Source organism: Hetaerina americana, unplaced genomic scaffold, assembly GCF_022747635.1.
Source record: "Hetaerina americana unplaced genomic scaffold, ioHetAmer1.1.p SCAF_7, whole genome shotgun sequence".
In the NCBI taxonomy this organism is placed as follows: Eukaryota; Metazoa; Arthropoda; class Insecta; order Odonata; family Calopterygidae; genus Hetaerina; species Hetaerina americana.
The window spans coordinates 30643616-30667934 of NW_027287316.1; the positions used below are offsets into that span (position 1 = coordinate 30643616).

Below are 24319 nucleotides of genomic sequence, written 5' to 3' on the forward strand. Positions count from 1 at the left end.
TCAGTCTAACCTCCTGATCAAGTCAATTGATCTATCACAGTAATTAAGCACAATACATTTTTTTCGAATTCTCTTGTCGATTAAATCATCTTTCCCTCAGTTTTGAGTCCTATTCTGGGCGCATTTTCCTTCATTTTAGTACCAAAAATCATTTAATCTCTGATGCTGTTAATATACTTCTACGCGCGCTTCCGTCCAAATTACTACCAAAATACGCAAATTGTTCCACCTGTTCTAATCTGCATTGCAAAAATTAGCGTTCAACTTATATGTGCAAATCTTATCACTTCGATTTCCTTGAGGTATCTCATCTCATAGCCCTCACATTAATCCGTCCGCTCAATGACTGCAACGGATTGAATGACCTAACAAAATCTTAATTAGCTGAAAATCTTACTCTTTAAATGTCTTTATTCCCATCTATTAGTTGTCTTTATCTTTAACTTATCTATTTATTAGTTGATATTATATGTATTTGTATGCGTGTAATTTGAAAGGGTTTTTGCATGACTTTACACGCCACTGTGGGTGTAGGTTTGCATCGATGTGTTGATTTTACACGTGGTTTTGTTCTCTTTTATGGGTGGTGACCTAACACCCCCCATGTATTACACAAAGGGTTTCTTAAAAAGAAAATACGAATCAAAACAAGGCGTAAGTATCACCACTTCTGATAAGTTTAGTTTGACTGCAATCTGCTCGTATATCACTAGAGAGAAAAACGATGAATGGATAATATTATGTACATATATATAAATATATATATTTTGCGGGTCGCGGTAGTCCAGTGGGTGAGCGTTGGACTGCTAACCGGAGGGTCCTGGGTTCGATTCCCGGGCAAGGCACTCTGGGCACCAGCAGCTCCACCCAAGCTAAAGTGATTTTTCGGGTACCAGGTCTTCCTGGGAAACCATAACCGGCACAGAGAAAGGAACTGGCCCCCCTACCCTGATGACTGAATTTTCACACGACGTACAGGGCTTAGTACTGGGTGATCTCAACCATCGCCTACTAAACCGACCTTCGGGTTGATTACTGTATTTATGGTTTATATATATATATATATATATATATATATAAATATATATATATATATATATATATATATATATATATATATATATATATATATACATTATATATATAACATATACATTATATATAATATATATTATATATATATATATTTATGGTCCATATATATACATTATATATATATATAATATATATATATTATATATATATCATTTTAGTACCAAAAATCATTTAATCTCTGATGCTGTTAATATACTTCTACGCGCGCTTCCGTCCATATAGATATATATATATATTATACATATTAGAGGTATAGATATATTATACATATATAATATATATTATACATATAATATATATTATACATATTAGAGGAAATTATATTTCTTTCATTTTAACCGTGTTGCTGATCCCGGAGTTGCTCAAGCCCATACCGTGGGCCCCAATTCTGTCCAGCTTTTCCTCGGGGACTGTGGGGATATCGGTAAAGTAGGATTTTTTAGTGTCTAAATACTACGACTTCCTCCGATATTTAATTGGAATCTTATTAAATTCCGGAATATGAAATAATGAAATTTGTTATCACTTTATTCTGGTTTTTTTCGTAAAAAGTAAATATTTTCTTATGTCAAATTCTTTCTACGGTCCGACCGACCGTAATTTCGGAGAGCAACTTCGTTGCTCGCCGTAAATAAGTTTGGGCACTGCCAGTCTAATCCGACGACGTATGTGCAAGTTTGACTTATCCTTGACCCGTGTTTCGTGAACCTTGAATTTGTGTGTTTAATTTTTCAAATGCATCGTCGATCCGCTCCTTCCCTCCTCCTCACCACTGAGTATATCCCCGGCTTGTTAAATATTCTTCCACGGGCTAAGTTATGCCAGGAGTCAAAAGCTGAACGTACTCCGTTCCATGTTGTCCCTTGCGATAAAAATCTCCCCGCTTATGTGATAGCCAAGCCCCACCACTCATGCCCGTGTCGCTCCGTTAATAATCAACTCCTCTCTCTCTCTCTCTCTCTCTCATTCTGTCCACTCGGCAGTCTCGTGAGGGACGTGATGGGCCTCGAGGTGAACATGCGCGTGGGTGTGCACTCCGGCCGGGTCCACTGCGGCGTCCTTGGCCTCCGCAAGTGGCAGTTCGACGTGTGGTCCAACGATGTCACGCTGGCCAACCACATGGAGAGCGGGGGCGTTCCAGGGTGAGTGACGAGGACTACTTTGTCGTGAAATGCCACAGTTGGGGTTTGATTGGTGAGGGCATGGCTCTCCTCGTGCTAAGCCCAACGGTACCCAATGGCTGAAAGACACATGTTCTCCGTGAAAAACGTCTTTCTAACGGAATTCTTTTGGAAGTCACGTCGGCGAAGAGGTTACAGATAAACTTTGTGGCTTACAAGGATTTCAAAATTCACAGAGAGCTCGAAGAGAAATTGTTTTTTTCATCCACGATGGGATCGCGAAGTTAGCCTACAAACTTTCGCCCTGTTAATGGAAAAATTGCAACCTTCTTTTTCATGATTTTTCCCCCGGTTGAAAACTTCGACATTTCAAAAGGAATAAATAATGTGTTTTTTATACGGATCCTTGTTTATCTTTTTTCATCTTCATTTTTATACAGCGCTTTAATTTAACTCAGATCGAAAAAATCTTTTTCGAGGCAATTGATATTAGTTTATTTGAGTAACTCTTGTATATATTGAATTATTCTTGGTGCGCCCATTAAACTAGGGATCAAATGCTGAAAATACCCCACACTCCATTATGTTTGCGATAAAATCTTGCCAAAAATTTACTCAGTTTTCTGGAAAAACGTTGATTTACAAAACTTGTGGGAAAAGGTACACCTCGTCATGTGGAATGAAACGGAAATGACAGTTACTGCGTACTTTGATTATACTCATGTGGTCCCCCAGTAAGATCTCCTCAGAAAATCACACGATGGGTATTCCTGAGAGTGTTGACCTCAGGGGCCTCCGGAGTCAATAGGCATAACCCTATCTATGACAATGCCGCGCGCTGTTGCATTTTGACGCGACTTCGCTGACTCGCAGTCTCAATGTCACAATCACGCAGCTTGGGAGAAGCTGAGAGGCGTCAACAGGATTGGAATTCTGACCCCGCGACCTTTAGCCAAAGGCTCTGCCCGATAGGATACCGCGTCGCTCCCTTTTTCCTATAAAAACAGTTATAGATACCACCGGTGAGTTTTCACCGAGGTAAGTATTTGACAGTTTTTGGGGAATAGTTTTTAAAACTGTTACTCAATAATGCATCCAATTAATCACCTTGTTTAGGAAACCTGCTCGTTACCACGAGTAAGGGTTAAACGTTTCACTTCCAGAAATTTAATGTCCATGTCCATTTAGAGCCTAAGTTACTTTCATAAAGTCCTGGTTTCACTCGTGTGTCCTGTGTCTGTTCCCGGTCGCAGAGCAAACGCCGGTCGTACGGTGGAAAGGGTCGGACTTATTCAACATCTACACAAATACCCCGCGATCCATCAAAAATGAGTGTGATATGTGGTGCAAGTACCAGATGGGGTGGGTAAAGGATAAGGTAGGAAAAGTGAGAGGAAGGGAAAAGGGAACAAATAGTCACTGAAAGACTAAAGAATTCAGATTTCGGCGGCTGTAGGCCACACAAAACCTCGTGGAAGTGCGCCGTAGAAGGTTTGAAGAATTCTGCTCCAGAAATTTGAGGGTCCTTGCCAAACAGGAGATGAAAATTGCTTATCGTGGAGAGCTCAGTTTGGGAGTGTTGTCGACCCGCTGCGATCCCATATGCTCGGAGAATGTGGGTAAACCACCCACATTCTCGCTCTTGACTCGACGGAAATATAAAGCAAACAATTCCCAGAAGTAAACATTGAAAACAATTAGCGTTACTATTTGCCATTAACCTCATACGTGTGTGTCCTTTTTAATATAATAGTTAAGTTCCTTATCAAACACGTGTTCCCAGAACCCCTCTATTCCCCTTCTCTTCTCCCATTTTCATTACTTCTACTCCTCTCTAATGCACAGTTCTGCGCCAGCCGCTGTGTCAGCAAAGTTCTCCTCCGTCCGTTCGCAAATGCGACTTGAAGCATAAATTCGGTCGTGCTGTAAATGAATTATTTTTTCCGGTTGCCTTTCAATCAGAGGATTCCCCTTCTTCATTGGCAACTACGTGTAAGTTAGAATTGTTATTTTTTAAATGAATCAGTGACCGGGACGCAATTTAGTCGTCAAATTCGGTTCACTGGTGAAACAAGAAGGGCGCCCCATTCCAAATGGACCTTTTCCGAGCGTCCCTCTTCTAGCCAAACATTTTTCATCGAAAAAGAAAGAAAAATAAGCAAATTTCAAGTTCTTTCGGGGCAACAAAAATAGCATGCATTCATGAGTACTCTTCACGCTGCGCTGGGAAGGGACCTTCAAGAAAATGTTGATTTTTGGTCACGAAAAGACACTAAGCCTAATATTTATAGTAGTCTCTCAGCTCTGGGAATCTCTTTGGGGTCTCATATAGTGTGACGAAAATTTCCAGCGCTGAGATTTGCAGAACGAGTAAAAAGTCTGATGTGAAAAGTCACTTGGGAAACGTTGACCCTTTAAGGTCTCCCAGTCCTAGGAGACAGCTATAAATATTTTTTATGACTGCCTTTCATTAATTCCTTCCACCTTATAATATCCTGGCTTACCTTTTGCCCCTCAGTTACACCCATTCATGTTCTTCCATCTCTAAGACACAATATTCCCTATCTCGAGAGTCTGTTTAACGGTTTTCCTTTCTTTCTCGGCCGACCCCTTCCTTTCGCATCATAAAAACCACTGCCAAATATCCATTTTTGTGATTTAAATTTCATACATTCTCACCAGTCCAAACTAGAACAACAAACTAATTTCTAAAATCAATTCAAACACTTTCATTACCGACTCTTTTCTCAACTTAGCAGTCCATTTTAACCTCAGCTCCCCCACATAAGTACGCCCAGCCCAAACCATTTAGTTGTTGGTATACCCGAAGTTTCGCTTCCATAAAATAAAATACGCCTTAATAGCTACACTTACCACCTGAACTTTTCTGTGGTCATTTGCACACCTTTCGCCTTTCCACGGCATTCAACGTGAACATCGATCGTTATTCATTGTGTGCATAAACATGCCCGCCCGTCATTTCTCTCCCCTCTCGCCATTCATATTCTGTCTTTGATCAAAGGTTAAGGGCAATCGTTTCGGGGCCCTAAACCTGTAAATCGTGCCCATCCAAACGGCAACCGTGGTGAAGATTTGTTCCGCTATCGCTCCATCCCATGGACTCGCCTATCTCACGAAACTAAGTGCCTGAGATACTAAACGCCATTCTTAATGCAATGGCGTCATAGTACTTCGAACACGAGAGATGGGGTGGTTGCACCACCACTCCAGTAGTAACTCCATGGCGTGAAGTTACCCACCATTTTTCAATTCCTTCATCTATCCACTTGTCTTTCACAATCATTGCGTTTAGACGTGAAATGTCATTCACTTGTTTAATTATTACGCCGATTCACACTCACTATTCATGCAAGTATTTTCTCCATTCTTCTTATCGAAAACAACTTTTTTTCGTTTTAGACATGTTTACCTTCAATTTCATTCCCTCTCTTACCTCTCTATGGAATCCTGTAGGTCTTGTGGACTCTCAGCAAGCAATTCTGCTGAAGTAATGCAGAATAACGCGTATATTTGTATTATTTTAACTATAGTTGATGTACCTGCTAAGGTAGATTTTGGATCGACACCGCTACCTAATAATTCTCTTGTCTCTACCCACAAAGCACAACCCAACGTCTTACTTTACACCATGTACCTCTTCATCTGTGTATCTTCCTTCCTCCGTTCATTCCTTCCAACATTCCTATCCTATTCCTGCTCCTTCCTCGTTTGCCTAACATTCTCCCCCCTATCACAGTCTCCAACACCCCACTGTTAATGAACATGCTTTACATCCATTATTCCTGTCTCCTCATGATTTCTCCCCACAATCCCCTCTCCACCCCCACCATACCTAGCACAAACTCGTTTGTTTTCCCTCCTCTCCACTTCACCTCCTCCATCCTTCACACCAGCATTTCAAAAACCTCCAATCTACACGTAACAACGCTTTAATGAACATATTTCCCAATATTTTGCATATTCCCATATTTCTCAATATTTTCTCAAAACTGCCCCCGGAGACTCTAGCTTTGCCGATTCAACCTGGTAGAGAAGTATGCTTTTTTCATATCTTGAATGCACAATATGATATCTCTTAAAAGTCCTTCCATTATCAAAGTATTTACGACGAAAATAAATGAAAAGTGTATAAAATATGCCAAATCGAAAGAAGGACGAATAACGAGGAATGAGATTCGAGGGTTAAATAAAACCGTAGTCGAAGAAATAAGCTTTCAAATGAATTTAGTCTCATGAGAGTGGAATCGGGTGACTCTCATTATACGATTTAGCTTCACACCATAAATTTATTGGTGGATATTGAGGTAATGGACGTACCTATTTGTTTACTTGTTTACCCTGCAAGCCGCCGCTAGTGTGGGTGACAGGGGGTGCATACACACCAGACTAATTTTTACCCAATCATGACCCTACCGCGGTCGAACAATGTTATTCTGATCCCTTATTGTTCGTGAAAAAATGGCATCCTTAATATGTCTGTTCGACGCTTAATCTCTAGTTTTATTTACATGATCTCTCCTACCGTAGTATGATGGGGGTAATAATATAGTACGTATATTTTTAACATCATTGCTAAAGAGACCTCCTTCCAATTTATACAAGAGCTTAAATCTGTGATATAACCTTCTCTCCTGGAGTGATTCCCAGCCTAGCTGCTCTAATATTTTGGATACGTTACTAAGTTTATCATAACAACGTTTTACCAATCTATCTTCCCTACGCTGCACGCGATCCGATTCGGCAATCAATCCAACTTCGTGAGGACCCCATACTCTTGCAGCATATTCTAAATAAGGCCTAACCAGCGGCAGATAACTTTTCTCTTTGACCTTTTCATTACATTTACCCAGTACTCTTCTAATAAATCATAATTTTTTGTTATCTTGCCCCATATTCGTTATTCAAGTAATACTAAAAATAAGAAAAATGGGACAAATTTCCCCTTGATCGTAATACCAGTGATCATTAAAGTAATTGTTTTTTTTTGCTTCCACCCAAGGATTTACCAAGGGTTACCGCTGTACCTGAACATTAACACACCATTATGTCCTCCTGGAAGAAGATGACACCAAAATGTATACCTACATTTACTTTGGCCCTTTCATTATCCATTAGCGTACCTTTTAACCCGTCTAAGTGTGGTAAGATGTTTTTGGTTAATGCTCAAGGAAGTCATTAAATAAAAATATCCAGAGGACTAGGGAAAATCTATGAAATAATCGTTTTTAGTATTCCGGACTTTTGCGGTGCGTTCAATGCGCATTTGCGTTAAATTAAAATACATATGTAACTACACGAGCGTTGATACTTCATTTGAGAGATGGTTGATGACGATACTTTGTGGAAATCAATTTGTAAAGCTCGAAGAAAGAATCAAAGACTTAGCATTTTCATAGGAAAGAATTTATTGTTGTCGATTAGTTTCATTATATTGTAGCTCAGATGTAGTCCAGATGATGCTGCAGTGCAGCGAAACTAGTCGAAAACAATTAATTCTTTCCAGTGGAATCGCTAAATCTTTGCTTCCTTCTTCGTGATTTGTAAATACAAGGGGTACTTCACCTGAAATTCACCCCAGCTACGATCATTATTACCTACAGTCCAATAAGGTTTTAAAATATTTTACATGATTTCATTGCATGGGGCACAGCGACTATGTGAAAAATTACGACAAATATATTTGGTCATTTTTCGCCATTTTAAGATTTATGGGAGGAGTTACAACTAACATATATTATTTTATCAGGCAATATCCTCTTATTATGTAGTGTCTCACTTGCATTGTGTCCTGTCAGAAGACGAAAGTAGTCCGCTCATGTTTTCGGTGTCAGTAGAATCAGGTCACCGAGTTCGGAATTCCGGGTGGAACTAGTTGAAGAAGGACGTGGTTTATTCACAGGCGGGTGCACCTGACCAAGGAGACGCTGGAGTGCTTGGCCGGCGACTACGAGGTGGAACCCGGCAACGGAGGCGAACGTGACGTCTACCTGAGGGACCACAACGTGCAGACCTACTTGATAGTCGCCGGGGACAGATACGGACAGGTAAGGATGAATAAATGATAAGGTCCCCCACTTCTTTTCGGTGAATGGGGGAATAACCTAGCGGAATTACCCTCGGCATCCCACGGTTGTAGACAGACGGAGTTTTATCCTTCAGTGACCCGAATCAGGGTGAACCAAAGCAATGCATTGCGACGGAAAGATAGAACTGTAATCAAGTGCCAAGTATTGCTATCGCGGAAATCAAAAATCATCGAGGAAAAATTTTTAATCTTCACATGATGTGCATGTTAATAAAGAGAGAGAGTAGCGAAGAAAGTTGAAAAAATACTGCATAATAGTAGTAATAGTGTTTGATTTGGGTGGGGTGCGTAGACGACTGTGGTCACATTGCACCTCTCTCAGGCCGATAGCGCGTTGAAAATATATTTTTCTTTTAAGGAAATATTTAATTAGCAAAAGATATTGGTCGACCTATAGAACAGCATTGGCTGCACTTAGGATCCTAAATCTTTCGGCCACTTTTGGATTTGGATGCTTCTTCCGAATGGTGCATGGAGACAAATTTTAAGAAAATCACAGTTTCTAGTTGAATCAAATAGCATAACGAGAGTTGAATATATGTTTTCATTTTATTATTAACTTTGTTAAATAGTCATTTAATATTCGAAAATGCCGTCCTGTTAAATCATCCGGACCAGTTCATCTGCTAACCTGTCGAAAGATTGCTTGTGACTTTGTTTTTTTTAGATTTGACGGTATGTATGCTTACGTTTGTCAATGGGGTGATTTTTTTTACGAAGGTATCATGGACTTTAATGGGATCTAAATACCTAGCGAAATATATCAGGGGCAAAAAAATAACTATAAACTTGAGAAATAATTGCTTAAAAACTAAAAAAAGGGAAATTTTAGAGTAACTATATAAGGACAAGATGGCAAATAGTTAATGTTTTCGCATGTGAATGAGACAAAAAGTTTCAGGAATTGATCTTGGAAGGAATGCAAGAGAATATCGGTTATATTTTTTAGCCTATTCCCCTTGCGTCATATTTTTTTATGAAAAAATCCCTCCAAATTCAAATATGTCCAACGCGACCGTCAATACGCACATCACGAGCGATGGATAAAAGGAATAAGATAGTTAATTTAAATTTTAAAAGGTTTATTATTGAATAAATAATTAAGCGTCTTTATTTTGAGGAAAGAGATTTAGTCATTTGATTATTTTCTACCATCGGTCGTGATTCCTACAGCACGAATGATAGGGAGATTGAGGTTTGCAATGAGCTGGGCGTTGGAATTTTGCGACTTTAGGTGAGCAACTGAGCCCGCGCCTCGGCTGAAGAAGTTCATCACTAGAGAGCTCTCCATACGGCGTCAAAGTGTAGATAATAACTCAATTAAACTTATGCAATAACGTACCACCACTCGCCGCAACTCGAAACCGCGGATGCTCTTCGAAATGCAGCTCACTAATCATCCCCAGCAATCCGATCCTTGATATCTCGCAAAGTTTGACGTGGATAGCTCTTCACGGATGTGCTCGAGGTTGGCGGCTTATGTTCGTTTCGTGGTTCGATGTGTCACTCGCGTCACAGCGAACTTGTTTCGGAGGTGAGCGATTGTTTCGGCCTATTCAGATATTTTCGTGCATTTTACATAACGATAAGATTGCGGATTAAGTCGTATTGACAGCTCCGCCCACGAAGCTGCTCACTACCACGCGAAATAGAGGTCGAACAGCTGAGTGCCCCTTGCGCACTCGAAAACCACTTCGAACCACCGCGAAAGCTCGCGATCGTCTTCCCTTCCGGACGTACGGAACGGATTCCCATGTGACATAAAAAGGGGTTAGCTCAGAGATACGGCGACGCTTGCTCCCGTCCACCTCCCCCACTTCGTATGCATTAACCGTCGCTCTCTCTCTCTCTCCTCTTCGCCGTCCTCTTCCTCCGCCCCGCATTCCCCCCGACCACCCAGCCACCTCCAGGTGCAGCAGCGGGGCGAGGAGGCGGAGGGGGACGCGTCCAAGGGCAGAGGTCGTTCAACGGGGGCGTGTCCAAGGAGCTCCGAGTCATGGGACACAGCGCCGCCACCCTGGGCTCCCGTTCAACCCTGTCCAGGAGGTCAAAGTGAGTTTTCGGGTTCGTCCTGGATCTTCTGCATGATTGCCCATATGGTTGGCGCCACCATTTTTACCAAATAAACGAATGTTCTCCGCCTTAAACCGTCTGATTGATTGGCAGCACTTTTCAAACTTAATCGCTCCATTTCATTTCCACTTCATTTCTTATCAGATATTCATTGTAATGTATGTCATTTATTATTTATAAATATTCAGCGGTGTCCAACCCCCCAAGCTCAAAGACAAACCACAACACTGCCCATCACACCGATCCACCCCTCCTCTGGTCACTGATCATCCCCAAAAAATCTGAATTCACTCATATAATCTTAGTACCATTATTTAGTTATATCTTGAATCATTGATAAAATGTTTATCGAAATTAATGCTAATTGTGTTTTGCAGTATGCGTAAGGAGTGTGGCCATATCATGAAATATAACCAAAATGCAGAAAATTACAGTTCTTTACTGATAAACATTATCTTTCAACCAATTCATCAAATACAGTAATTATTTGTCGAATTGACCGTTATCTTAAAACTATTAGGTCAATTTTCATTCTTAAGTGCCATCCCCCCCCCCCATTTTAATAGCACAAAATGATGCAGTTATTTCAAAGTGTAAAAATCACCTTTACTGTTGCTAAATATATGCTCTCATTCAATCTTAAATTCGCAGATGGATTTACAGCACTTTTCAATTTGGCGAATGATTTTTTTACAGTTTTAAAGTGGTGATTTTAATGCACATTAGCTGATCACTTCGTTTAGGTAACTGTCGTGGCATTTCCCGCAATTCTTTGGTTATCGTATACGACGAAGTTTGCATCGTGAGTTTCCCTCCTCCTGAAATATTGGATTTTTGTCTTCCTCCCTTGCATATTCTCCTCACGTTATAAACTTCTAGTATAGTGTTTTTAATTCCTTTATGACGACGAATAATATAACTTATTATGGTCCTGAATACTAGAGGGCCACTCCCATTTTCTCAATAATAAAATTAATAAATAATGGGATCAACATTCTAAACATTGACTCGTATCCTACGCGGTGATATATGAAGAACGGAATCCTACGGCAGGGATCACGTAGTCAACAAATAATTCAGTCACACCGCATGGAAGCATGCTCAAATCTTGTTTTAGGTCAGAATCAATTCCTTTTTTTAGATGTTTACTTGCATTTCCGTGAGGTGATAACCTTAAGTGTTCTCCGCGGGGAGTCCAAATGACTCCGGAGGTGAGTTAACAGCGGTTTTTGAGATTTCATGGCCGATCTTCTCGTGGAATTGATTTTACTTAAAACAATCACGAGTTTCAAACCACATGAGTTTTGAACGCTTAACACATTACTCTAATTACATTATTTTTTGTTTATTTTTTTTATGGACATTGTAGCATCGGATGGAGATTCCTTTGTTAATTTTTATATAGTTAAGGCAAAGATAACTCTCCATCTAACATCAAATAAGAACATTTCGGATGGAAATAATTTTTGACCGGCTTAAATATGAATCTCTCTACTTGTACATGAGGATCCATCGCATATTAAGACCATGTTGATGAGACATATTATTTTGCAGCTGTAGTTGCTCAAGAAATTAATCATGTGAATTTTTTTCCTGAGTATTATGAATGACAGTAATGTTCAGACAACTATGCGCGAAACCCACTGAGAGATCCACATGTTCGATTTGAATTTATGACTCCCGGGTATTGACTATGTGTGAATAATCATGCTTTTAGAAACATCAGAATTTACTAAATGAAATATAGGACTTATGAGTCGAGCAAAAGAGCAAAGCCCTACCGTTAAATTGAAAGAGCACCTTACGCTCTTTCTCGTAAGCGACGGCTTGGTTTGTTCAGCAGACAATGACTACATTTCCTGAGTCCATTGTTCGTTCGTTTCAACTTTACTTAACATCATCATTGCTAGTGGTGTTCCATTTTAAATCTTGGTAAATTATTGCACTCAATTCACTGACATAACGTAACGCCGGGGGGGGGGGGGTTCGGCAAGGGGTTGTTAACCTCGAGCGCCACTTTAGGTTCACTGGAGAGGAAGGAGCACCGAAGTAAAATATCCAAAATGGTCCTTTTCCATGTTTCCTTTATTTGACCATGTTTCTTTATTAGAGATTGAATGTATGTGTATCTTATTTCTATGTTTTGTTATATGAGCAGCTATCAATTGTTAGCACTGCGACATGCGATTAATTGGATAGATTAATTGATAAAGGGGGTCAAAAGTAAAATCCCTGTAGGGTTAGAGAGGGGGTGGGAAAACCAGGAGCCGTCCGGGTCGGTCCAAACTCAACGAGGGTGGTCCCAAAAGCACCCGGCTTGGCCTAGTGATGGCGGTAGTTGTTTGAAAAATAACACTGCATTAGAAAGTATGCAATCTATAAAGCATATGTTTCAAGTTTGAATACTCCACGTTGTTTAGTATTTGTTTCGCAGCCATCAATAGTGAACGTTTTCAGTGAACTTGTGAAAATGGAGAAAATTGGTCATCGTTATGCGATACAATACTTTTATTTGAAAGGCCCCACCCCTACAGAAAAAATGGCTCCGTGGTCAAAGATTTTCCAACCGTGAAGAAGCGATGTCGGCAGTTAATGGCTATTTTGAGGAGGAAGACATTTTTGAATTATAAAAAGGGTATCGAACTTATTGAGCATCGCTGTGATAGAGCTGAAAAGAGATTATGTTGAAAAATAAATACATTTTTTTCCAAAATTTTTGTGTTTTCTTTGTTGGGTGGGGTACTTCTGGGACCACCCTAGTAGTCACGCTGCTGCATTAATTCTTTCCCATTCAAATTTAATTCTCCTCTAAGATTGTTTTACGTCCAATAAGGCTCACAGGGTAACACAATCTTATTCATTATAGGCAGTGTATTTCTACATATATTGAGGACGGAACATGGAAAGGACTGAAGATAGGAATGATCTACGGTGGGCAATTATAAAATCAGTTAGGTTTGCGAAATACCCAGTCAGCCGAAAGGTTAGAAGCATTGCCGAGGGCATTGGAAAGTTAGTGCGAGTGATGTGGGATAACAATCAATGTAAAAAAAATTATTGTTTTGCGGATGTGGAAAGCTAAATTGAACGTCAAAATCGGAGAACACAAACTAGACCGGGTAGAAAATTGCATTTAATTTGGAAATACTTTCTACGTACCCTGATTTTTGAAATATCAGAGACGTCAGAATAAGAATAAATGTGTCAGGCAAGTAAGCTTTCACAAGGGGGAGGGTTTTGGTCTGTGGAACGGCGAGTAAGATTTTTAAGAAGAGACTGGTGAAAATTTTTGGTGTGGAGCGTGATTTTTTTACGGCGCGGAAAATTGGCAATTGAAGCAAGATGACAGGCGTTGATGCTTTTGAGATGTGGTTGCGGGGAAGAATGAAAAAGGTAAAATGGACAGAAAGGAGAACCAAAGACGAAGAATGCACTGGGTATGGGTGGGGAGAAGAGGAGATTGTTGGGAGAAATTCAAAGAAGCAGGAGAGGTGGATTCAGAACATTTTGATTGGCCATGGGATGTTGAAGACTGTGATAAGAGGAGGGAAAGTTAGGGAAGTGAGGTAAAAGGAGGAAAAGAACGGGCATGTTGGACGGAATGGAGAAAGGAAGGACGTATGAGGAAACGAAAAAGGGTATATTCTGGTGTGAGGTATCACGCTTAGTGTCTTGTTAAGTGAGGATAAGAAATGCATGTGTGTTCAGTCTATTTCCATCCAAAAGCTAACTTAAAGGGTAGACCGTCAAACCTGCATTCACTTCATTTACCTTCCTCGTTGGGACCTGGCTTTTTATTTTATCTTTTCCTGTACCCATAAAATATCCGTTATGATTCACGGTTGACAAAGTCATCCAGTTCGATTCCCGCATGGTGCCTCATTTTCCCTCTCTTACTCTTTTGTACACTTACCTTTTTTCTCACTTAAACCGTACCTTTTTTTTCAACGTCCCTCCCCAGCAATATGTTTCACAGTTTTCATTTTTTCTCAAAAAACATTAGCGGGGTAGCCTAGTGATGATCTATCGTGGCGAAAGTGGGCAAACACTCAAGAAACTTTACGAGTAGCGCAATTTAGACCAAATTTTCAACATTAGAGTTTTTAATTTTGATACAACTCATTAGCTCATGGTTTCTCAGACTCGTCGAATTTTATGCAACTCCTGTGCTAGAGGTTAGAGTTGGGCCCTCGGACTTTGGATTAGAGCGAGTGAGCATTGCACACCATATTAATTTCATCGGCGTTTGAACATTAGATTTTATATGTACATTACATACATACTTCCTCACTTCATGACGTCCAGCCTAATTATTTGCGTCCAATTATTTGCCTAGCCTCGCTTTCATTTAGTTCCCCCCTCTATCACAGTCTTCAATATCTAATCGCCAGTCAAAAAGTTGTATCCATCTTTCTTACCTCCTTTGTATTTTCCTCAACCATTCCCTCTTCTCCCCCAGTATCCATCGCGTCCTTGTTTATTTTACTTTCTGTCCTCTTCACCTTCTCCATCCTTTTCCACACTCACGTTTCAGAAACCTCCGATCCATACCTATATGTCTGCTTCAATGACCATGTTTCCGTGCAATACAAAACCATTTTCTTTATCAAATTTTAAACTAACCTTCTCTTAATGTCCTTACTCAACGTCCCTGTCATCCATTTCCTCCTCCTTGTGAAAGCTTCTTTTACTGACGCAATACTTCACCTTAAGCCCCAAATACGTTTACCACTGAGGTCCAAAATAATCTCTGGGAAGGTTAAACTGCTACACCTGCTCTAGTTTTTGCCCTCCAACAGAATGCCCTGTATTGTAGCGTTCAACTTAGCCTTCTTCCTTCTCAAAACCTCATAATCTTTGTTTTTAAGTAAGTATTAATCAATGAATTATACACAACTTTTCGTAAAATATGACGATGGTAGAAAGCGAAATAAGTAGTAATATCTACTTATTGATATTCATGAACAAACATGAAACATGGACGGCAATGATCGTTGCTTTACCCTTTCACCAGACTGCAATCTTCAAATAAAAGGACTGCAAGGCATTACAAACGTTATTTCCTACTTTACAATAAATATTCTCTATTTTATTAACATTTGCTTAAAAGTGTTACGTGGTAATTATTTTGAATGTAATCTTACTTAATGAGTAACGATTTCTTAAATTCCGAAAAATTGATCCTTTTACTCTTACCACTCTACACACGCATCCTGTCGGGGATACGGTGAAGCTATGGATATTTTTAGTCAAAGCACATAATCCTATGCCATAATCCCCGCTGAAATTCCAGGAAATCTCTTTAAATCATCCTTTTCGGGCGGAAACAATGGATCCCCAGCGCTTTCCGCGACATTGTTTAGACATAAGAGTACACAAAACACGACCAAGGAAGAAACGGAGAGAGGGGGGAGGGAAGCAGAGGGGCATAAATGTCACATTCGACGTTTTCCAACCGAACCCTTGGTGTTTGGGGGGGGGGGATGTGTTGAGTAAGAGAAGGATGCGTCAGGAGAGTTAGGCCGAGGGGCCGCCGAAGTAAACAGTCTTTCGTGTGGCTCCCTCCGTAACTACAAACATCCATCCCCAGAAGGGCAGCGCAATGCTCGATTTTCATATTAATTTGGTATCGTAATATCGACGTCTCATCCACGTCGCGACGTGGAGGATCCACGTGGAATGTCGATTCAATGCATGGAGTGATGCAATTTCCATCGGGGTGTATCATTTGAAAAGATAGTTACGGCTCGACCACATCCTCACCCTATATTCTCTATGTCTGCTTTTCTCACTTCAATATTTATGCACCGGTGGGCGATGCTGATAATGGGGAATGTTAAAACCCAAATTTGTTCCGTAAAATTATTTTTTCACTCTGCTTAGCGGCTCCGTAGCGCTCAAATCATGAGCTGAAATAACATCATTGATGTTTTTAATTACGTTGTATAACAATTAGCAGCAATTAACAACTCAACTCAGTCATTAGGCCATTACTGAGCCAATATTCAAGACAGAATTATTCGCGTGATATCTTCATATAAATAGGTTCGGAGGAACAAAGTGAGTGAGTTGAAGATAAAAGGGGTGTTTCAAGGAGGCAGTGGTTCGTGATAGGAGTCACCCAGTCTCAAACCCAGAGGTCGGTTTCATAGAAGGGGCCAGATCTTCCTTTGTACCGAGTCCGACGGCGTGTGAAATTCACACATTCCGGGAAGGGGCGGCTGGGTCCCGTCCCACCTGCGGTTTACCAGGGTGATACGGTTAAAGCTCGCCTCGCACTAAACCCAACGGCGTGTGAAACTCAAACATTCAGGGTATGTAGGCCAGTTTATTTCCGTGCGTTCGCCCTACAGTTTCCCGTAAAGGCCTGGTCCCAGGAAAATAGGAAGATTTATCGGATATAGGCGTTCGGAGGCGTCACCCGGAGTTGAACCCGAGACCATCCCATCGTTAGAGACCATTACATCTTTAGCCCAACATTTTAATCCACTAGACGACCATGCTTTGGTTTGAAAAACGTAAAAAAAATTAATGCTTTGTATGGCATTGTTTAAATTCTATACGTCCCTCGTCACCATCATTAAATAGTTCAAATTAAACTTTACATTAGAATAAAACTCAAAAATTACGTAGTAATGAATTTCTGTAATACGCAAGAGCAATTCCCTCCCGACTGCATCAGTAATATTGAAATGGAAATTATAGACACAATTAAATACTTAGGTGTTACCCTCACTGTACTGGGTGAAACACATGCGGGGAATACATATACTAGTATATGGATAAGCTAATGAAAAGTTAGGATTTATTAGAAGAATATAGCGGAAATGCGACGAAAAGATGAAAGAGTAACGTTATCTTTCGGTGGTTAGGCCTCATTTGCAATATTCTGTTTGTAAATGGGATCCTCATGAAGTTGGATTGATTGCCGAATTTCATCGCATACAGAGTAGAGGAGTGACATCTGTAAAACGTTGCTATGACTAACTTGGTAGCGTATCAAAATTATTAAAGGAAATAGGTTGGGAATCACTCACAGAGCGAAGGTTAAATTACAGATTAAATCTCTTGCATAAATTGGAAGCAGGTGTCTTTAGCAATGATGTTGAAATTATATTATTAGACCCATCGTATTAAGGTAAGTGAGATGATGTAAATAAAATTAGAGATTAAGTGTAGAACAGATCTATTATATCATATTTTCTACGAACGATAAGGGACCAGAATAATGTTGTCCGACCGCTCTGGAGGGAAAAATATTTAGAGCCCAAGGTACATAGTCTGGTGTTTAATCGCCCGTGCCCCACGGTTCCTGCAATGCGGTTCCTTGCTGGGTTCAATGTAATATAATGTTGATGTAAATCGCGATATCGGTCAACGCATTTGGCAAGGTTAGATGCGCCAAAACCCCCATGCACCCAGAGGGATTACATTGCAGTGTCACGTAACGTCGAATGGAGCACCGCTATGTTTATAAGTTCACCCACTCCAAACATGCTTCCTTCAGAAAGAATGGAAATACGAAGGCATTACGCAACTGCTCTGGTTAGGTAATGGCTTGTGGTTAACTGACAAATAATACTAAAAACGAACTGTATGGAAATGTGTTCTAGTCTGAGTTACCTCCTATAAAACAATACATTCATTATCTTGGCCTGTTTCCTGACCAAAAAAGCTATGAATTGCTTTGAAAAGGGACTTCAGATGAACTTAAAGTTTGCTTTAAAAATTAAGTTTCATTCATTCCGTGTTCGTAGCCCATTAATTAAATCCATTGAGGTATTGAGCATCACTTTGAGTGTCGAATGGTGATAATATTCTTGAGACAAATTATTTTTGAAATATATGTCTAATGATTAACAGTCTCATCTTGAAGACTTCTCCAATACTTATTTTATTACTCTTATCGCAATCGGTAGTATTCACGAACGTTCTTTTGCCAATAGACAAGTAAAATCATATTATTCCCTCGCAGGACTCCACTAAGTCGTGTACCACTGGGCGTTACCACACCCTCGAATGAATATTGATAATTTCGATCATGCAACATGTCTAATGTTTTCTATTATTTGTAAGCTGGAAGCATGTATGGGAGAAAAGATTACACTTTTCAGTTGGTTCAGCAATCTCCCTTTTGTCTACATTTCTCATAACTTCTGCGGAGTCCCACTGACTCCCATTGACTCCCACTGAGTCCCATTAACTGTGGTGATAGAATTCGTTCCTCGACCTCGGCGTTAATATCTTTAATGCCTTGCGACGTAATCTGAAGAAAACGGAAAACTTCTAATTGTGCATTTTTATTTACGTATTTTTGAATTGAAATGAAATCGGTCAATAAGCGACCCCCAACGCTCAGCTATGCTCGACTGTTAGACGGATGGATAAACTCTCCAGGCCACATTAAAATCTTAGCGGTCATTCCATATGCACTGAGGGAAAAATGTATTTCAGGGATTGTTCTGGTATTTTTGATTGAAGATCCGTTCAATGGCTCCTTGGGGGGTGGAGTGAAGTACGCGAGAGGCAGTATTGACCCGCGGGTGGTAGCTTCCCCCTCTCTGGACAATTTGAACCGAAACTTTTCCCACGCCCTTCGAAATTTATCATTTTCCTAACTCTAAAGGCCGGAAAAATATTTCCCTTAAGCCTAACCTGACAGTTTAGACGAGACATCTCAGTGATTGAACTGAAATAAAGAAGTGTGTCAAATTTTACACACTTCGTGTCCGTTATTATTCATTTATTAATACTTATATTCTAAATTATAACGATTAAATGATTACACTGCTTCGCGCTTTCTACTTACAGGTTAATTTTTTAAACAACCCCAATTATATGGGCGTAGTATTGGCTCACGAACCACGGAGTTGCCATTTTCTACCAAAACCTAATATGATGAAACTCTTCAGTACTACATATACTCTTATGCCCAAATATTTTCATCATTTTAAAATTAAGATGGTGACTACCTCTGTATTTTTTTGCATTTCCAGCAACACTCAAATCCATTCAAAGTGTGAATGTTCGTTACTCTGTTTCTTTGTATTAAAGTTAATTGCTGACATCAACGTTGGCCGGTAAAGACTGCATATTTCGTAAGAACGCGATGTTTTAATGAATGTTCTTACATTCGCTGTACGAAGAGCATGCAGAGCCATAACCTGGTATTTGGAGCTTTGTATGAGCTCTTTTTTTCATTTTTATATGTTGCAATGTATGCGAAAAAAAATTCATTTATAGCAGGTATCCATCTGATGTATCGCAGGTTTTTCACCCCCCCCCCTTTCTCTTCGTGGGTGTTTTTCCTGCGTGGGTTTTTACTAGTTGAGCAATGACTCGCTCTCCCTAGCTGTTCCTCATTCAAACCTCATTCTTTGCTTAGACTTTCCTTATTTTATTGTTCTCTATCTTCACTGTCATTTACTTTGAGTATGTGTCGGTGCATCCTTAATTTATATATGTATGTATGTATGGGTGTATATGTGCGTAATTATGTATGTATTTATGCATGTGTATGTATGAAAATGTGTGTATGTATGTGTGTGTGTATATGCATATATATGTGTAGGTATGTGTTTGCTGTATACATATGTGTATGTGTGTGTGTATATATATATATATATATATATATATATATATATATATATATTTATTTATTTATATATACCTGTATATGTATATACTTTTTTCTTTTCGATGTGCAAATCTGGGCTAAATAAATTTATGTCTATCTATATGTATTTATGTGTCCATATGAATGTAACTAAGTTTAACGCCTAATATAATATGTATACGACGATGGGTTAAATGGAGGAAGGGTATCAATTTCTTAGGTCTCAATTTCGCCCAAATAAAGACCTCTATCTATCTATATTAAAGGTTATGCGCCAGTATATTTTCTAATTCTAATGTAAATTACGAGATTGTGAGCAGAATTGTGTATATTTTGGTTTTTCGATTAATACCATTTTAGCATTTTAAAAAAACTAATCAAACTGATGGTTGGCTTGACAGGCGAAAATAGAGCTCCCCTCGTTCTAAGCCCAACGGAGTGTGAAATTAGAGGGTGGGGGAAGACCCTGTTCCTTTCCCTGTGCCTGCCACGATTTCCCAGGCGGACCCTGGGGGAAAATCACACAACTTCATTGACGCTTAGGGTGCCCAAGTTCACCAGGAACGTGAGGATGGATTTGAACATAGTACCCCCGGTCAGTTGCCAAACGCTCTAGACATACCGAACTCCTTTCCCTACCTCTACGTGTTATTATATTATTAAGAATTATTATATTATTAAGAATTATTATATTATTACTAATTAGGTTATCTTTTAATCGATCCTCTGCCTTAATCCTGCTGCATTCCTAAGACCCACGCAACACGGGAATTAATAAAGACTCTAAAACCTGCATTACAATAAACCATTCTTCTAATACACATACTTCACATCTACTTCCCCTCAGTCCAACATGGCTATTCTTTGCCTGCCTCTACCTCGCTTACCAACATAGGGTATATATCCTCTAAATATCATAGTCTTTAACAGTCCATCACCACACAATCTGCACTGCATCCACTGTCTGTGCTCCCTTAGAATTGATCTCACTTACCTCTTCTTCTTACCATGCTTAGAACTTGTTCGTTTGTTTTTCTTTCCGTCCATTTCTCTCATTCTATCCTTCTTCACACCCACATCTCAAAAGCCTCCAGTCTGCGTTGATCCTTTTGACTCGACGACCAATTTCCTAGTGTTCTGTATTAAAGTTTTCATTCGTGCATTACGTGTACTACGAGGAATATTTGAATATGTGTCCGTGAATCACTTCCAAGGGGTAGGTGTTGACCTGATCGGTCCTCTTTGTTCCTTTGCAATGCGCCCAGGATCGGCTTCGTCGAGGCGGCCGAGAGGAACAGGGATCCAGACGACGAGGTGAACGAGTACCTGGGCCGGGCCATCGACGCTCGGAGTATCGACAGACTCCGGGCGGAGCACGGTCGAAGGTTCCTCCTCACGTTCAGGAGGCCGGAGATCGAGGAAAAGGTGAGACCATGGCCAGCTTCAATCCATTGCATTGGAGGAAAAATGTACTCTTCTGAGGTATCGAGTCCCCTGTTAAACCTTTCAAAATATCATTATAGCAAGTGGAGTGCTAAAAAAAATTGGCAGCTACGGTAGAAAAATACATAATCGTGAGCGATTCGATATTTTCAGTTATTTTATCGGAAATTACGAAAACAAATTTGTTAGCTACGTACCATATATTCGGGTTTTAATTGAGTCAAGCAATAAAATATAAAATGATATTAAATTAGAGCACTTTATAATTAGAATATTGCATGAATTACTAAGTGAAATAAATGTGGAACTAATTAATAAAAGTTTTAGCATGCCTTAAAAAAATGTATACATGCAGTTTGAACAGTTTTAAAGACGATTCCCAGAGTTTTTGATACTCACACTACAATTTTTGAAAGTATACTTTGCATAAATATTCTGTTTTTCTCGTTTCCTAACAAAAGCACACACTTCATCTTTCCGAGGCAACTTGACTGTTTCAGGTGATTCTTGAAAATGGGTTTGATAAACAAGATAGGCTAGGGCTAAGTTCCTGAAAAGATCGTCGTATTTGACTCTGAGAAATTGAGGCTAGATTGCGTTTACATATATCATGATTAGGTTAAGAACATTGGAGACCGTTAATCTTAAGAATTAATAAATGTTCTGCTAACTAAAACTGTATAAGAGCAACTCTTATGAAATTTTCCGCCATAGAGCATTAAATTGATTAGGCACACACTTCCAAAAGAAGAATCTTGTGCGTATGGGAAAAAGCCCATATTTTTTTCCATTTTGCAAACCTCAAAACTCACCGGCTTTTTTCTTTTCTGTCGTGCTTTCATGAAATGCACCATCATTGTTAATATTTTTCTAATCCTTTGATTGTCGCACTGATTAGTTACGCAGTCTGCTAAATCGGACCGCCCCCCCCCCTCTCTTTCTTTCTCTCAGAAGGGTGACCAAATAAAATATGTAAATTTCATAAATAGCAACTTGCAAGTGTACTCTATAGTAGTCATTTAAAGCACATAGTTTAAAATATACTGGTATCTATTTGAAGGCAATAATGATTTCCTTCAATAAAAGCTATCACACCGATGAGTAAAGGAAAATATTTTCCAGTCATATGTTTTCAGCCAATAGTCGTGTTTTAGTAAGTACTTTTTTTCTATCTGAATATTCGTAGCTCCAGATTTCTGGACTCATATCACTCTTATGACTTGATTCAAGCACAGTATTTGAGGGGTCTTAGGGCAGCAAATAGGTAAATTATTCGGGTTCTTTTGATATAAATACATTGAGATTTTACTGGGCATATTTGAGATCCTAAGTAAGTGCTTTGCCTAGCACTATAATTTGCACTTTTTTCTCTAATTTACACATTTTTCCATCTATATCTATTTCAGAAATACAGCTTCATATAATATCAGCTTTGTCTGGGCAGTAAAAACTCTCAATTACAGTTTATAGCATATCCTTGGCTGTCCATTCAGAATCTAGTCTTAAAATACCCTAAATTGCATAGCATTGCTCTTTGTAAATTGAACGTGTGAAAATTGCACTAAGAAACTCTCTGAAATGACAACACGTGTGGTGTAATGGAGAATATTCACTCTTATTTTATAATATTTTTAAAATCTCATCATTTGTGCATTAAGATTTATACAAATTATTATTATAAGATTTGTACAAATTATTAATCTCATTTTACTGTGATCATTAGATTATGTTTGTCATAAAATATATATAAAATCCTCATCCAAGTTTGACTATGACTAAATGTTGAATTTAATGCATTCTTTGTGCATGAGTTTTTAATTTCTGCAGCAATGGAATAACAATCCGTTTTCTAACTAGAGTATTTTTAATTTCAGTAACTAGAGTTAGATCATCTTTGATTAAATTTGTTAAACTTTGCAATTCTATATCCTCAAATTTACAGTTTTCTGCTTAACCAACTTTTAATGCAACACAAAAATGTTTTTACTAATAATGATACATTAAATACGGAGTGTTTCATATTGATTCTTAAAATCTAAATTGTGTGTGTACATGCACCCAATTTAGGAAAATATTAAGTACAACAAGGAAAACATTAAGTAATTTATTTTTTCTTATTGAATGAGAAGTACTCTAAGGAGCCCGATCGCCAGATGTCTACTTACTTCATGAGCTCTGCAATTGTTTTTGTCACTATCGTTATTGTGCAGCTAATAATCATTCCCCAGTGAGTACTATTCATTTTCTTTTTTATGCTTATTTTGCACGGATAAAAATAAAATTCTGAAATTTTTCATTGGTGTTTCAATGCTTGAATTACAACTAAGAATTAATCATAAAATTATACATATACTTTGTCATAAAATTTCTAGTCAAATTTCTTAGTGTGTGTGTTTCTTGAGACATAACATTCAAGATTCCATGTTGCTGGTATTCAATGCAATGAATAAAAAATTAAATATTGATAATAAATTCACATTTATTTGATATTGATTTCTTGTGGAAATTTTCCAGCACATCAATATTATAGAATTGTATATCATAAAAATTATTATTTGAAAAATTTTGGACCAAAGGAAATGTATATTTTACATTTTTATGAAATAGTGACTTGACAAACTATTTAATTTTCTCCTGATAAATTTTGAGTAATATTGCCAAATCATTCCATTTCAGCTCATTCATAATGTATGCATCCTTTGGATTTGCTGGCCTCATAGTCCTGACAGCAAATATGGTGATATTTACTGAAAATAATAAGGTTAGTCAATTTAAAATTTATCATGGTTACATTATTATTGCTTTCAGTACCACTTTAAACAATAATATTTTGCCAAAAATGGTAAGGGTAAATAGAAATTTTGG

General features: G+C 38.9%; 1 protein-coding gene across 1 annotated transcript in view; it reads left to right on the forward strand.

Annotated features, from left to right (window-relative positions):
- Positions 1-24319, forward strand: part of LOC139696609 (adenylate cyclase type 6-like) — a 247205-nt gene that overhangs the window by 208840 nt on the left and 14046 nt on the right. Inside the window, exons 10-16 of the mRNA XM_071595416.1 lie at positions 2079-2237; positions 8137-8281; positions 9604-9616; positions 10275-10359; positions 21277-21436; positions 23584-23681; positions 24131-24215. Coding sequence (XP_071451517.1) covers positions 2079-2237; positions 8137-8281; positions 9604-9616; positions 10275-10359; positions 21277-21436; positions 23584-23681; positions 24131-24215 — 745 coding nt within the window. The remainder of the gene's footprint in view (positions 1-2078; positions 2238-8136; positions 8282-9603; positions 9617-10274; positions 10360-21276; positions 21437-23583; positions 23682-24130; positions 24216-24319) is intronic.